Here is a 12748-nt window from a genome sequence, read left to right as displayed (position 1 = left end):
ATACTACTTATTGATGCATCGCAGAGTTTCTAGTTGGGTACCAATCCGATCGTTTCCGTTCATCAACACGCGATCCTTTACTTGATTGAAACTCTAACCAGGCAGTCTTTCAGGGGTCAAGCCCTGCTCTTGTGTTCATAGATCATATTCTAAAGTGCTTCCACTCGCCGGGATCGGTCTATCATCATCATCAGCATCAACAACAACTCTCAGCTGACAGTTACAGCAATATTATAAACAGCTATGAAAACAATAACAATGATCCAACGAACGATGCTAGCCAACACTCAAGATCAAGTTCTTAAAATAATCATTACGCGTACTTGTGTACCTACTGTATGTCTTTCAGCAAGAGCTAGGCTATAGAGATGATCCACAGATTCATCCTCTTGAGCTGTCTTACGATTTGAAGAATTGCAACTATCTTGCTAAACTATTTCTTTTTTTTAAAGTGAAAATGATTTAATTTACGATTTCGAAAAAGTTTGAGTCTTCAGAGTCATAATACTATCGGTTGAGAATTTCTCTAGTACCTACTTTTGTTTATTTACAATACTGATATTTTTGAAGCCGGCAGCACATCGTAAATCACAGCTATTCTTATGAGTTTTTTCCCTCACTCGTCAATGGCCCAGAACTGATTAAGTGAGGAAATTAATTGAAGTAGCTGCTTCGTCAATTCTCTTAAGGGTCTGAGCCAATAAGGAAGAAGTTGTTGTGTTGAATTTTTCAAACATGCATAACGTGTCATCAATTTTCAATATTGAGCTCGTTCAACGATGTAAGTTAGGTTCTGACAAACTTATTAAAAAGATCTTCTAAAAATCAATGAAAATCAACAGATTTCTTTTTCATTTTTTTTTTTAAGAACGAAGTTAGTTTCAGAGTCAAAATACAATTGGATGTGTGTGACCCCCTGAAGTAAAACTTCAAGAATCCCCTTAATTATAGTTATCAACCATTTCACCGTTGAATGGTTTTCGCACACCATAAGATATGCCAATTTCCGGCACTTTCGTTGCAAACGTAAATAGCCCCAGCAAGGAGGCAACGGAAAGCAAAGAATGTTTCACTTTTTTATTTCTGAATGAATGGCTCATAAAACCGGGACTCAGTTGAAAAGTTGCTTGCGTTCTGCCCGGGCTCGAGCAATGTATGTTATAATCATAACCCGTAACATCCGTATGCCTTTTTGCAAGTAGGTATGCATTCAGCTGCATCAGTCCAGGGAGTGGGTTCGGTTTGTTCTGATCGGTCACGCCAACCATTTGAAATGAACCAACAGTAATCGCAAGAGGCAGCGAGTTATTGCTCCAAAGCACATATAATTAAATCAGAACTCTTCAGGGCAATCAAAATGGGACTGTAAGCAGTTGGAATAAAAGTTCTAATTTGTTTAAGCGTTTTTAGATTTTAATCTTGTAATTCATCATATCCTGGAGTAAAGTCACTAAAATATGTTTTCAAAATGTAGTTTAATAACCATACCATATTGGTAGGGGCATGCCTCACAGTTTGAAAAGGTTTTAAATCTGTCATACAAGATTAGAAATAATACACCAGCATTCAAGGTTTCAATTCAATTCGAAAACATTTTGTACCACGATACACAATGGAAAAATAAATGTTGACCCTAAATCTAAAAAAAATCAAAGCCGCAGGTTGTGACGTAACGATAACTGTGTTGTGGAGCAAAACTGGACCGTTTTACGTATTCGTAAGTGTGTTAAGTTAAGAATTTTAGGTAATTTAAGAACAATTATAACTTTTTTATTATAACTCTGATCGCGATGCAGTTTTTAGTGTATGATCGTCATGATATAAGCTTTAACAAAACCAATATTCAAAACAAATCGATCACTATTGGAAAAATTATTGATGCCAATGTAGCAAACCAATGCTACCTTTTTCGATGCGTCACATCATGAGCAAAACTCTGTTGCAGAAAAATCGTGCGATGTGACGCAACGAAAGTGGATCGCTCGTTAAATTGTTCCAAACTTTTTTACAAAATATCGTTTAATTCCGTCGTTATCGTTTAACAGAGCATAAATCTTCGATACCGTAAATTTTGAAAACGCTGAAAAGTCGCCTGCGTAGAGATGAGATGAATGATATGCAGACAACAAATCAAATTTATTAAGAATCAAATAAAATAATAGTTGTATTCGGCAACACTGAAGATAAATAAAACGAAATAAATTTTGGTAACGTTTGGTTACTTTTGGAAACACTAATCAAAACAACAAAACAAAGTCAGTCATTGATATTTTCTTGTGGGAGATAGACGTGTGTCTGAGTGAATCTCGGAGTCGAGATCCAGAAGAAGCGTAAAATCGCGACAGCCTGCTGTGACGCAACGGAGGAAAAAGGCTTTATGTTGTACTTAAACCACTCTGCATAGAAAAAATTTTTATTGATTGCAAATTTAAGGTTAATTTAAGTAAATAATGGTGATATATAGGTTGAGTGGTAAAATTTAAACACCTAAAATATATCACAAAAATCATCAAAAAAGTTTTTCCACTTGATGTAACGCCACGCTGGAATGGGTCAATTTTTTTTAGTTTTGCCTCTTATCCAGTCACATGAAGGTACCGTGAAGTTCTGGCCCGATCTTGCTAGCTGTGAACCCGGGATGTTTTGAAATGGTATCAGTAAAATAATATTGATGTTGTCGAAAAAAGTATTATTCCTCAGTTTCGTCCCATCGAAAAGACATTGGGATAGTCAAACGTGAATTGAAAAAAAAAAGATGACAAATAAATCAAAACATCATCTGATATGGCGAAGTGGTGGGAAATATGGCCGATACGGATGATTTTGAAACTTTGCAGAAAATGATGGGAGACATTCGACGAGATGTTCGAAAATCCACCAAAACAGAAAAAAATGTTTTTTTTTTGTATTTTTTCTCTAAAAGTTTGATGAAAACCCTACAAAAACGTATTTTTACCAATTTTATTTCATCATGGAGAAAACGGAAATTGTATGTGACCTCAAACCAAATGGTACAAGGCGTATCCTTATTCCAATATGATTTTCGAATTTAATACGCACTTTATCTTTACAGGACCAGAAATTCTTTCTAGAAATCTGAGTATGCCTAGTACAGACCGGCAAGAAGGAAGTGAGATTAATTAAACCTTCAATATTGTTTTTTTTAAGTTCTTGAAATATGATTTGCTCTCACGTAGAGCCGTGGTGCATTTCAAGCTCTAACTTTCTTCCCTCAACTCAAAACTGCATTCTAAATTCGAAAAAAAAATTACATAGAGAATATACTTTTATAAAAGTCTTTTTGTAAACTTGCACCAGTGTTTCTATTGATTTTGACGACCAGTTCAAAATTATTTCATTGTTTTTTGGAAGCTTATTTCGAAATTCAAATATTTTTGTCAAAGTTTATGGTTAAAATCTTTTTCATCAATACTTTTAAGGCTTTTTTTTTGAGGAATATTGAAACGTCTAAGGTTTAAAACGGGAACTAGAAATAATTTTGATAAAAAAATTTCTCAAAACTTACTCTTGCTTTATTTTTAACTAGCTGATCCCGTACGAACTTCGTTTCGCTTTAAATCACTGGTACGTCAAAATGAGTTTAAAAAATGAATTCGAAGCATTCTTTCGACAATTTTGGGGAAAAAATTCAACAGTGCTTAAAGTCGCTACTATTACTATTACTTGAAATTCAAATTAAACGGTTGATTGGCTTTTTATTAAAATTTATGTGAGAGTATTTTCTTCTCGATCGGTTGCAAAACCTAAACATTAGAAACATGTAGGGGAGAGGCGGGCTATATGCGCATATTAAGGAAAGCACTCATTTTCTCCCGAATTCCAATAGATAGGAGTCTGAAAACTATATACACATGAGCGGACATCTGTTTTCTATACGTAAGAGCATTTTTTCTGTTAAAATCTCTTACAGTTTTTGTGAAAATAATTTTATAATAAAAGAAGTCAAAATAGCTGATTTCCGAAACCGGCGGGCTAAATGCGCATATTTATGTTTTAAGCTATATTTCATTTACAATTGGAATATTTTGAAATTATTTAATTGAAAAATAGTAGAAACGGATGTTAAGCATACGTCAAGGCTGAAATTTTGGTGAAAATTTTTACACCACTAGTTCTTTTGCATGAAACATAGTTAAGTATACCATATGGCCATATTTCAGGGTAATATTTTGTTCATATTGTATTTTTATCGGATCAGTAGGAAGTTCTTCTTTTTTCGCTGTAAGATCGTGATTTGAGCGTAGATTTCATGTTTAAATGATAAAAAGTAAAAAATTTATAAGACTTTTCTATTTTTCTTGATATAGGCATTTAACCTGCCTTGATATGAGCATTCAGAACCTGTCTCTTATTCCAATATCTTATCATTTACAACTTTGCCAAAAGCTTCGATTTGTTGAAATTCCGATTTCCAGATGAATAAGAAAGAAAAACCACTAAAATTTTTGTTCACAGAATCTGTACGCACAATAATTAAAGTTCAATATATTATAACAAAACTGACAAAAATTTTGTTTGAATTTTTAAATTTTTTCGCCCTTATATAACAATTTAATTTGTTCATGCCATGTGTTAAAAGCGTATTACCCTCAAACTGCACTGATTAGATATGATGAATCTCTAGCCATATCGTCAATCGGATGTATGCGCATATTACCCAACATGCGCATTTAGGAACACTTCCCCCTACTATTTGTTTATGTGCACGACTCTTTTGCTTGACCTTCACACTTAAATTCAATTAACTGCCTCCAACAAAATTATTGCACAAAACACTGAACTTTCAATGAAACCCTCTTTTTTTGTCCCATGGCCCGAAATTCGATAATTAAAAACAATTTTACGTTCCTCAGAACTCCCTTGTGCCATTTTTTTTCTTTTCAAATTATATGTAAAATAACGTCAGGAACTTGAAAACAGTGAATAGTGAATATAGACGCCCCTTGACACGGAACATGCTACCTGGAGTCAATTGCTCATAGTTTATAACCCTCATCTGAACATTTTCATCTCAATCCGATGCATGATCACGACAATATCGCGAAAACAGTGAGCAACTAACATGGGCGGCCTTTTTTTTACCACGATTCAAAACTTGACACCTGAAATCAATTATCTTTTCTGTTAATCTCCCATGTGTCAATTTTCATTACAATTCTATGCTCAATCAAGAGAATATCGTAAAAACAGTAAACAGATAATAACCCCTTTTGCCGACCCCTGAGTCAAGATTTCAAACCTGAAAGCAAAAGATCATCCCTTAAAACTCCTATGCGTAAATTTTCATCTCAATCCAATGTAGAATAACGTCAATATCGCAAAAACATTAAAGTTGGATATGGACGACTCCTTCAGCCGACTTCTGATCCGCACTTCGAAACTTGAAATCGATTGCTCGTCCCTCAAAACACTCATTTGCTAATTTTCATCACAATACGATCTATAATGACGCTAATATCGCAAAAACATTATTCAATGGATATGGACGACCCTTTTGGCCGACCCCTGACCCTAAATTTGATAATTGCAATCAATTGCTCGTCTCTCAAAACACTCATGTGCAAATTTTCATCACAATCCGATATATAATAACGCCAATATCGCAAAAACATTAATCAGTGAATATGGACGACCCCTTTGGCCAACCCCTGACCCTGAATTTGATAACTGTAATCGATTGTTCGTCTCTCAGAACACTCATGTGCAAATTTTCATCGCAATCCGGTGTATAATAACGCCAATATCGCAAAAACATTAATCAGTGAATTTGGCCGACCCCTGACCCAAAATTTGATAACTGTAATCGATTGCTCGTCTATCAACACACTCATGTGCAAATTTTCATCGTAATCCGACGGAAAATAACGTCAATAACGTGAAAACAATATTTGTCTTGTATGGACGACCCCCTTCAGAAGGGGTCGTCCAAAAATCTAAAAACATTTTTCATCCTTCCTGGACCTAATGAGTCTCCATGCCAAATTTCAGACCTCTAGCTCTTAAGACGGCTGAGTCTATAGAGGACAAACAAACAAACATACAGATAATTGCTTTTTATATATATAGATTTTAAAAAAGTTCCTATACATATTAAATAAATAGTGGAAAAGGAACATTAGGAAAATTATCAGAGATGACTATTTTTTTTCTTGAATCGTTCTTAACACTAGAAAGACCGCACCAGTCAAAATGACTGGTTGGACACTTTGTTTGTTGAATATCTTTTAAACACTACGCTCTAAAAATTCGTAAAAAATACGACTATTCATGAATTTTGAATCTCTACAAAACTGGGTATTTTTTATTTCACTAGCTCTTTTAATAAGCGAGAAAAATTTCGCCATGGACACTCGGACCGTGACCTGTCAAAATGACTGGTAAAATGCACAACTCTATAACTCAAACAAGATTAATTTTCTTCGCTTGCTTTTGGTTTCATTTGCAATCTACCTTCAAGACAATGAGCCCTAGTTGATTTATTGTGGGCAGGAGTGCGTCATTCGTAATGAAATTATTGATTTTCGATGCAGTCATGAAAATTTGTAGAAAAAGTTCTCGGATTGACCGCTGTGTGGCGCTTCAAGCACTTGACTCCCAATTTTTTTAGTCCGTTTTGTTACTCAACTATAATCAAACTTTCTGTCAAAATTTGGCGAAATTTCATTAAGATTTGTAAAAGTTATGTTAGTTTTAGGTGATAAATATGTTTTATACTAAACTAGAATGAGTAAAATAATTATGAATTGTGTACTCTTTTATTCAAATTTTAAGACATCAACTATGAAACTGAATAATATAAATGATATTTCAACATGGTTGCACGGAATATTTTTTATATGTTGGTTATCCACCATGGGTGCACGGATACACCGCAGTTTCTGCCCAAGTATGTATTCACATGCATTCTTAGATTATTAGGTTCAACAAATTTCCAATGGAAGTTCACTAACAGGTATTCCGGCACCCGTGTATATACCTGGTCAGCTGGCAACTGATTGAACATTCTTATTGAACATTCTTTTATAAGAGGAAACACATCTTACCTGTCGGCAACTTATGAGGTTGGAACCCAAGTGTTTTCTTGCCGATACCGGGAATCGAACCCAGTACGCCTTCATATTTCAACATGGGTGCACGGATTCGCTGTAAATTCGCCGTTGAAAATTATATAGAAACAAATAGTTTTCGACTTGCTTCAGAACACGAAATATTTTTGAGTTAGACATGATAGGTATTTGAAATGCAATTTTGGTCAATCGAAAAACTTTTAAGGAAAAACAAATCAACGTGTACATTTGACAATGTTGATTCATTATTTTTATTTTCACTGTTCTCCTTCGCACGACATAACTTGATGCATATAATTCCTAGAATTCACTCGGTCCATGGTAACCGTTTTCCAATTTCTTGGATGTTGATCTGATCTTATCAAATAAATATACGATTCCAAAAACCTGTTTTTTAATAATAAATAAATAAATGTATTATTTCAAGATATAATTGAAATATTTTTTTTCCAGGAATGAAAAAACGGAATTTAAAATAAAAATCGTTATTTAAATCATTATGTCTCAACATGAAAGACATGGTTTCGACTATGGTTTAGTTAAGAATTGTAAAAATGCTTTTTAAAAATTTGCAAAAATCCAATATTTCATGAAAATGCGGTGAATCCGTGCTTCCATAGTGAAAATCCATGTATACAACACAAATTTTCATTTGAAACTATAAAAGTCTTTTTTCTTTACCTTTAGCATGCAAAAAAAAAAGATTTTGGATGAATGGCGGTGAATCCGTGCACCCATGGTGAATTGCTCTACTTAATGAAAAAGTATGCTTCAAAACCTACAATATTAGGCATAATTTATAGGCAACGTGTTGAAAAATTTCAGAGCGGTGGATGCTAGAAAATATCTACTAAAACAAAATTGAAGTGAAACCGTGCACCATGGTCAATACTCGTAACCATCTAACATGGTTTTATAATTAAACTAGCTGACCCGGCAAACTTCGTTAAGCCTTTGAATTTCGCAAAAATAATGAACATGAAAATAAGCAGAAAATAGGTAAATAATTATTTACGCTCATGAAACTGGATTGTTACCTCCAAACGGAGTGAATCGACACAGTTTTTGACTATTTTCGTAATACTTCTGTCATATTATGGTAGTGCCTACCTCCAGGGGCAAAAATTTTCGAAGAAGATTGACTTCCAACACAACTGGAAAGCGAATATCTTCTGAGATTAAGTTAAAAATCTTCCGTTTTTTATTTTTTCTTTCATTTACAGAGGATCCTTGACACCGATATGTTCAATTTCTATTAACCCCAAGATAAGTGCCAAAAAGTGTTTTGTTGAAATGTGTCGTCATTTTAAGCAGTTTTGATCAACTGTCTTTCCTTTTTCGCCAAAACCATGTTTGAAATTTTCTTTATCGTATAGGTACCAAATTTGTAGAAATGGCGCAACACTTTCATTGGTATGAAATTTCGTGATTTTTTTATGCTGCAATGCAAATATATAGATATCAACAAATTTTCATATACCATTCTGTTTTTCGTTATCTATCATGCATTTAATATGTTCTCTGTATTAGATAATCTCCTCTTAATTTTTAAAATCATCTTTTTTATATCGACTTTAGAAATGGATGCTTAAGGATTTAGGGATGAATCATCCCAGAGGATGAAAATCCCGTACAAAAAAAAAGGATGCTTAAGCACTGAACAAAGAAAATTAGAACATTCTATATATGTGTATGTACATTGAATTTTTATTCACAACAATTTCAAATTGAACGGCTTTGAAATCTTTTTTTACTTTGAGATCTTGAATTCAAAATCAGAAATGAAATTTAAAAAAGTCTTTGCATATCTAATTCAGTTTTCATTATCTCTATTTTGGATCTTGAATCATATTTTCGTCGAGACTAAAGTTTTTATTTTCCAAGCTTCCTGTATTTGAAGATGTTATTGAACCAATTATCTGTTCTTGATTTCTGATACTGAGTGTTAGATCAAATAATGAATTTTATTCTTACAAAGTCAACCCTATTTATATCCTTAATTTTGTTTAGTTTTTAGCACCTTAGTATAAAAGGAAGAAGTGGATAGTATCTAACATTTCCTTGGTTTTCTGTAGAAATTCACATAGAATTACAAAGAGAATAGATATTATCATTCTATTCTCGAACTAACTCATTAGATACATTCTTGCATTTACAAAAACCAAGTAAATCAATCCAAGTCTTATTCTATTAATTAAAAATTAGACGTTCTCTTGGTGTTTTACCATAAATCTGAACAGAAGATTCTGTAATGGAATATTTCATTGTTATCTGTTCAGTTGTATTGGATATGTCAAAACTTCCACAGTAATACGTAGAATATTATTTTTCTTGAATAATATGACAGTCTTTCATTTAACCGGAAAATAAACAAAACAAAATAACGGTGTAGATAAAAGAGATCAGAATTTTTCTCGCGCGTATCCTGGTCAGGCAAATTTATTCTATCTAAAAACCTAACAATATCCGGGCATTTGATTTCAAAATTGTCAATCCAAAATCCAGGCAATTCCAAGCAAATTTGGGCTAAATTCAGAAACCACTCAAAAAATAAAAAATAAAACGAAAAGCACTTTTATAATTTTTTTTCTTCGAAACACATCAGAAATTTTGAATCGTATTTAAAGCATCCAGAAACCGTGCATGATTATTATGTTAAAAATTTGCTAAAAAAAATTCGTTTTAGTACGCAAAATTTAAAAAAAAATAACTTAATAAGAGATTTTTTTTATTTGGCAAATGAAATGACTAAATCCGGAAAATTCGGGTTTTTTTTTATCAAAATCCGGACAACCGGGCTGGACGACTTGACCGGGTCCTTTAAATTTTGTTTTATCAATTACCCGGTCAAGTCCGGGTAAAACCGGGCAATCCGGCTAGCTTTGGGTAAATTAGCTTAAAAAATATTAAAGTTGCCTTAATGCTGAAGCAAAAATGACAATTTTCGAAAATAGGTATACCTACTCCATGCCGGCTTATTAGGTTCTATTTTTTTTTTCACCCCATACGGAAGGTGAACAATTACATCCAAGTATCCAGTGTAAAATGGTGCCACGTTAAAAGTACACTTGCAACGAAAATGGGCGCCAAAACTTCCTATAAAGAGATGGATGAACATCAGTAAGCCTTGATTGCTTTTGGCGCCTTCCTTCTCTGGGTGATTCGAATGAAAAAAAAAAATGGAAATTGGGTGCCATGACTTTTATTTGATACGAATAAAAACTAAAAATTAATTTTCAAATCCCACAAAAACATTTTCGAAATTATCTCTCCGTTGTGTTATTCTTCGCGTGAAAACGAACACAACAAAAAAAATCGCATGCAAATCGGATGATCCAGTGAAGAGTTTTGCGTGTTCGCACATTTCTGTATGGTCTGTCTCTCTCCCTGTTTTATATATATAGATTGATACTGTGTTTTAACTTTTTGATAATTATTTGAAATATTCATTTTATGACATACACGCATTCGTCAACTATGTGAAAATGAGGCGATTCCGTGCACCCATGGTGAAAAAATATTTCCATTTTATAACAAAAATGATATCGAATAAATTACAAAATAATTTCAAAAGAAAAAAGTCAAAAATATTTTGATATAAAAATTTTTCCCTTTACCAGTCATTTTGACTGGTCGTGGTCCGAATAGGTATATTCAATTTGCCGGTCCTTCTAGTGTTAAAAGACACCATAAATAGGAAATACTAGTTTCGCCATCGGTACCAAAATTCAAAAACTTTGATTGGGTACCGAAAACATCCACCCCAAACAACATTTGCTTTTAACAAAGAGGCATAACTAACATTAAGTGGAACCGCGCTTATCCGAGCCTCCGCGTTATTCGAGCTACAATTTTCATACAAAATTCAGGTAATGTTGTGTTTAATTGTGGCAATGTATTGTCATGGTTTTCAATCGATGTTAATGGTAAGTTTAAAGTCTAAATTCGCCGAAAAAATCCTAGGTTTGACTTATCCTTCCTCGGTTCTTCACCCAACTACCTCGGATAAGCGAGGTTCTACTGTACAACTGTTTCAAAAGTGCATTCATTTACCCTGTGACGTTCCGGTTGTGATGGTTATGCTTCAGCATTCGTTTCACCGGCCTAACTGGACCACTCCCGCTTGCATGATGCTGCTGCGGATGCAATCTTCGGGTGGGAGTTGGTTGCGAAGTGGAACTACTACTTGGTACATTCCACCGGAAGCTCGGAGTCGGAGGCTGCTGATCCTGCCTCCTATTGACCGGATGATGCTGCTGCTGGGGGTTGTTTGCCCTCGAGAACCAAGTGTTACTACCCTGATGATGGTTGTTGTAGGGCTGCTGCTGATGGTAATTGTAGGTTGGAAAAATGTTTCCGGTGCTACCGGCGACAATTAGTGAGGAGGAGGAGGCGTTTCGAGGGCCTAAGGACACCGAGTTCAATCGATGCTGGGAAGAATGGTGGTGTTTCCTATGATGATGATTACGATGCCGGTGAGCTTGATGCTGAACTGTTGATGTTGACTGTTGTTGACTAGAAGTTTCACTATAATCACTGTCGGAACGTTGATACGTTGCTGCACTGATGCTGGCACTAATCACTACAATCACTAGGACCACAACCACTTGCAGCAGTGAGCTATACTTTGATCTAGCCATGCCGGGAGATTGATCTCTCTTTGACTAGCGCGAATTTGTTTCTCTAAGGTCAGGCAGACCCCTGATTTGCCAAACTGACCTCTCACAAGATCTCACCGCTAATCGATCGTGACGAAAGACCAATTGAACCACAATTATTTCTAAACACTTCAACAACAACACTCTATAAAGTGCAACAAACCACTTTAAATAAAACCTTTATTGCTGCTGCAACGCTCGGCGGATTGTGAAATTGCACTCCAAACAATTTGGTGTTCGACAGACGGCTGCCAATTCGCGCGAGGGGCCACTTGCGCCCTCAAACTACTTAGATATCTCTTCACCTTTTTTTATTCGTTTCGCCTCTCTCAAGGAGGAGCCCCACTTGAAACAACAACGCGGAAGATTAACTCGCGGATTTTTTCACATGTGCGCTCGACGATTTTACCAAAAAGGAGGTTCGAAAACTTGTAAGCAACTATTGAACGCGATCGCGAGCCCTCTTTCTCTCTCTCTTGTCTGTTATGGAGTCCTGATCCGTTGTTGATCTGACCAGACCGATGGTCTCTGCCTTACTGATCCGGCCTCAGACGACGACGCCATACTCGAGCCTGGCCGCATCGCGTCGTCGTTGTTCGCAATCCGCCGGGTAATCTGAGAATTTGTAATAATGAGTAAAGGGGTGTGCAATTTTGTTCCTCCTTCTGCGTTCAGCCCGAGATTCGAATGATCACCGAACGATCTTCCATACCCATGCCATGGGCGAAGGGCCGTTGCTGCTGCGGCAGACACATTTTAGTCCTACTAGGTAGTTGCACTGTTGTGTCTCAGATTTTTTCGTTGTTGTTTTCTGTGCGCTCAAGTTGCTGGTTCTTGTTATAGGGAGGGACCTATCTTTCGGCAGCAAACATCTCTCGGCCTGCGAACATTGTGATAGCAAATTGTTGTGTTTATTTATTTTTTAATGTTGCTCTTGCTTCGCGTTCTTTTAGTTATTATATCGATGAGCTATGCTCGGGATGCTTGGGAGATGTTGCTGCG

At 35.3% G+C, this 12748-nt stretch overlaps 1 protein-coding gene across 1 annotated transcript in view; it reads right to left on the bottom strand.

The window, feature by feature from the left end:
- The window catches only part of LOC129756791 (epidermal growth factor-like protein 7), a 65116-nt gene extending 52820 nt beyond the window's left edge, over window positions 1-12296 (bottom strand). Inside the window, exon 1 of the mRNA XM_055753802.1 lies at window positions 11142-12296. Coding sequence (XP_055609777.1) covers window positions 11142-11728 — 587 coding nt within the window. The 5' untranslated portion in view covers window positions 11729-12296. The remainder of the gene's footprint in view (window positions 1-11141) is intronic.
- Window positions 12297-12748: the final 452 nt, after the last annotated feature.

The sequence above is a fragment of the Uranotaenia lowii genome, chromosome 3 (assembly GCF_029784155.1).
Source record: "Uranotaenia lowii strain MFRU-FL chromosome 3, ASM2978415v1, whole genome shotgun sequence".
Taxonomy (NCBI): Eukaryota; Metazoa; Arthropoda; class Insecta; order Diptera; family Culicidae; genus Uranotaenia; species Uranotaenia lowii.
This window is presented reverse-complemented; position numbering and strand designations above follow the sequence as displayed.